Genomic DNA, 3,561 nt, shown 5'->3' on the forward strand with positions numbered 1-3,561 from the left:
AACTGTATAGTGTATACATAAAAACAAAAAACAAAAACAAACCATAGCCGCAAGACCTAAGAAGTAAGAACACATATATAGCCGTCTGAATATTGCTCATATATTTAACGTTTTATCAGTTGGCTACATATGATATATCTGACAGACTGGACTCGACTGGCAGTGTTGTACAGTGTAAGTTGATACTTGAAACTGTGACACTATGTGGACTGTGAGTCTGTGACTGTGGAGTGTGGAACTGTGGACTCACTGGACTGTGCCCTGTGCGGGCCCGTGGTCTGTGACTGTGGGACTGTGTCTGTACCCTGATTCCCTCCTGTGGATTTACTGGATATTCCGACCAATGGGAGTGTGGGAGTGTGGGAGTGTGGAATATGGAGTTATAGACTGGGTTAGTTTTAGTTCCAAATTAGTATATATAGAGCATAGAGTTCAATTGTTAAAACTGCATGAATAAAACATTTACAAAGTTTATACTCAGATTCCCTTCCAAATTTGATACCCCTTTAGAACCCACCCCCCCCCAAAAAAAACCCAAATGCTAAACAGCTACTTCATGAACTATGAAGTTCATGTCTTGCATTATACATTTTTCTACTGGAGGATTGTTTGCGAACAGCCCATCGGAATGTTTATTGTCGAATAGAGGGAGTATTTTATAACTCTGAAGTCTTATTAATATTGTAATAGTAACCAACTAATCAATAAACATCGCTTTTATTTGTTCGCTATGGATTCCCAAGAAGAGGGCTGGGACTTGGGAGCCTGGGTCCTGGGGAGTGTGAGTGAGACTGTGGGTGAGTGTGTTTATGCTTGAGCGTGTGTGTTACTGACTGACTGAGAGTAACAGTGTGTATTTGACTATTTGTGTGTGTGTGACTGTGTTTTAACTGTCGAGTGAAAGTGAGGAAGGAAGGGGCGGGGCCTGGCGGGGGGGGGGGGGGAGGGGTTTCCTCAAGAAATTATCTCACCCTCGGACTCAGCCCTCAGGCCTCGGCCTCAGCTCACTCCACCCTGCGCAGATATATTCACAAGTTATCAACTACCCTCTTTGATTAAACGTTTTCAGTGTCCGCGGCGCCCCAGTCGTGTTTTATTCACTGTATTTATAATTTTTATTTACAGTTGTTGTACACAAATGTAAAAACGTATTTTTTTTAGCTACCACTGTGACTGGACTCTATTTAGCTACCACTGTGACTGGACTCTTCTTACTCTTGCAAAAACCAATATGTTTTTATAAATACTGTATGTCTGTACTGTATGTCTGTATCGTACGACGTATATACCAGTCCACAGTCCACGACTCCACGTTCTCAAACTTTTGTCTCGAAGCTGTTTAATTTTCAGAAGGCTATGACGAAAGGTTAAAAAATTATTTACCGGTAGTTGTTTAGAAAAAAAACCCAGTTGTATTTACTAAAAAAAAGACAAAAAACAAATCGAACGTGAAAAAATGATTTGTACACAAACAGTTATATTCTTGAACTATGTGTAAATACAATAAATACATACATACCAAAATTTCTATTTGCTCGTCCCAGCCTCCGGGAGTCTCAGGCTCTCAGGTTTGCATTCCGACGATTCCGTGTTGTGACTTTGTGCATCCGATGATGATTTGATGATTCAGCAACAACCCATTTTTTTACTGTCGACGCACTTTAGCTCTTGACGAAGAATGCTGGACAATTAGTGTGTAGCCATATTGCGAACACGGGCACCTTAAACCGTTAAATATCCAGTTCACCAACCATACTAGTTCATAAATACTTGTGTTGTACTAAATAATTTGACCAGTTTCTTATCTGTACACCCTGCTAATGCCCGCCACGTCACAACGTCACGAACATAATAGGCACTATGGTCGCCAATAAACTATTTTCTGGCTTCCTCCGCATGTTTAGTAAAAGTAGAACATGTGAAGACTTTCCAATGAATGCTGAGTTCTTGAGTAGCGATGTAGAAGCACAATTCGACTCATCTTATAATGATACAGATAATATAGGAGGTGCGACAGGAAAATGCAACAGAGTCGAGATGGTTGGTTTCAAACGATCACGTCATCTGGATCAGAAAAAGTCAAAAAAGCATTGCGACGCATCTCTTGCACAAAAACATGGATCGGTTTGTTCGTCTGCGATGCGAAATGCAGCCACTTCCAGGTCGATTTGCGACCCCAAGGTATCACCAGTTCAGCCAGCTATTTCAGATAACAAAGTTAAAAATTCACCTCTTCAAAAGCACATACAACTACCCCCAATAGCTGATGTTGTGAATATCGATAACTCAAGAATTGGCGGCATTGTAACAGCCCTTGTAGATGTCAATGATGAATATCAGTCCGGTTGGAGTACCACATACAGGCCCTCGACATCCCCAACCAATATGCCAAAAATCACTCGAGACCAGAACCAGGCTAGAAAGTATACAGGCACGTTTCCGAGAAAGTGTACTATACAAACTGGCACTGGCGGTGAACATCTAAGTCAAGGTCAGCGTGTCAACACCTTGCAGCAGCACAAAGGATTTGCAAAAAAACGAGCGAAATCTGAGATTGACAGCAGAATGCGGCTATCTTTTATCCAGGAATGTGATGTCGAGCTGAGCACAACGTCTACGTTTTCATCATGTAGCGACCGATTAATACGTACATCTTCGTTACCCACACCTTTTGTCCAAATTGCGGATCCTGCTATTGTTAGCAAACTGGAAACAGAAATTCAATTTCAAAGCTGTAAAGATGCACGCCGAGTGCATTTCACACCGGATCCAATCATACATCCAACGTACGGAAGTGTGTATGATAGGAAATCATTTGGTGTGGACAAATCGAAACTAGCAAGTTCCATACTTGAAATATACCTCGAATTGATGCGGTACAAGATCAATGAGATGGCTTGTCATCATAGCTCCATCAAGTACACAAACTTCCATTTGGCCGGTGTTCACGGTAGCCAGAGGGTTGCACTTGTGCATATATTGAAAGGCATGATTGACTATCAGTCGAAATTATTACTGCTGCCCTCGGCAGACAATTGAAGCGCTGTTACTGAATCAAGAATGACCTATTGGAATACAAACTTTACCCATAATAAAGCATAGAAACTTGCCTGAAGCGTAGGTCTGTATATCAGATACACACAGTGCTGAACAATTTGCGACAGCGGGGAAATTGACCGACCCGTTTGTTAGCTATCAAAATAGTATCGTTTATGACCAACTTACTCCAATCAAATTAGAATGGTTGTATTCGTCCCATATTGGGACGTATACATTCCTAAACTATGAAGCTATAAACCGAACATACTCAGGATCTACTCTATTCTAACATACGAAGCCTTCCGTGGACAAATATACCAATGAACCATGCAGTTTATACATGTGCATGTTCTGGAAATAACGTAAACAATGGCCAAAATAAAATATACCATAATATATATCTACGTATATACGTATATATATATATAGAGATATACATTATACACTTATATATATATATAGATATACATTATACTTATATATATATATAATATATACATAATATATATATGCTATAAATAA

At 40.1% G+C, this 3,561-nt stretch overlaps 1 protein-coding gene across 1 annotated transcript; it reads left to right on the top strand.

Annotated features, from left to right (window-relative positions):
* Nucleotides 1-1,932: 1,932 nt before the first annotated feature.
* On the top strand, nucleotides 1,933-3,111 carry SARC_06637 (hypothetical protein; the record flags this gene model as incomplete). The annotated part of the gene is made up of 1 exon (XM_014299450.1): nucleotides 1,933-3,111. The coding sequence occupies one exon, from the start codon at nucleotides 1,933-1,935 to the stop codon at nucleotides 3,037-3,039; it is 1,107 nt and encodes a 368-aa protein (XP_014154925.1). The 3' UTR covers nucleotides 3,040-3,111.
* Nucleotides 3,112-3,561: the final 450 nt, after the last annotated feature.

Source organism: Sphaeroforma arctica (genome assembly GCF_001186125.1).
Source record: "Sphaeroforma arctica JP610 unplaced genomic scaffold supercont1.481, whole genome shotgun sequence".
NCBI lineage: Eukaryota > Ichthyosporea > Ichthyophonida > Sphaeroforma > Sphaeroforma arctica.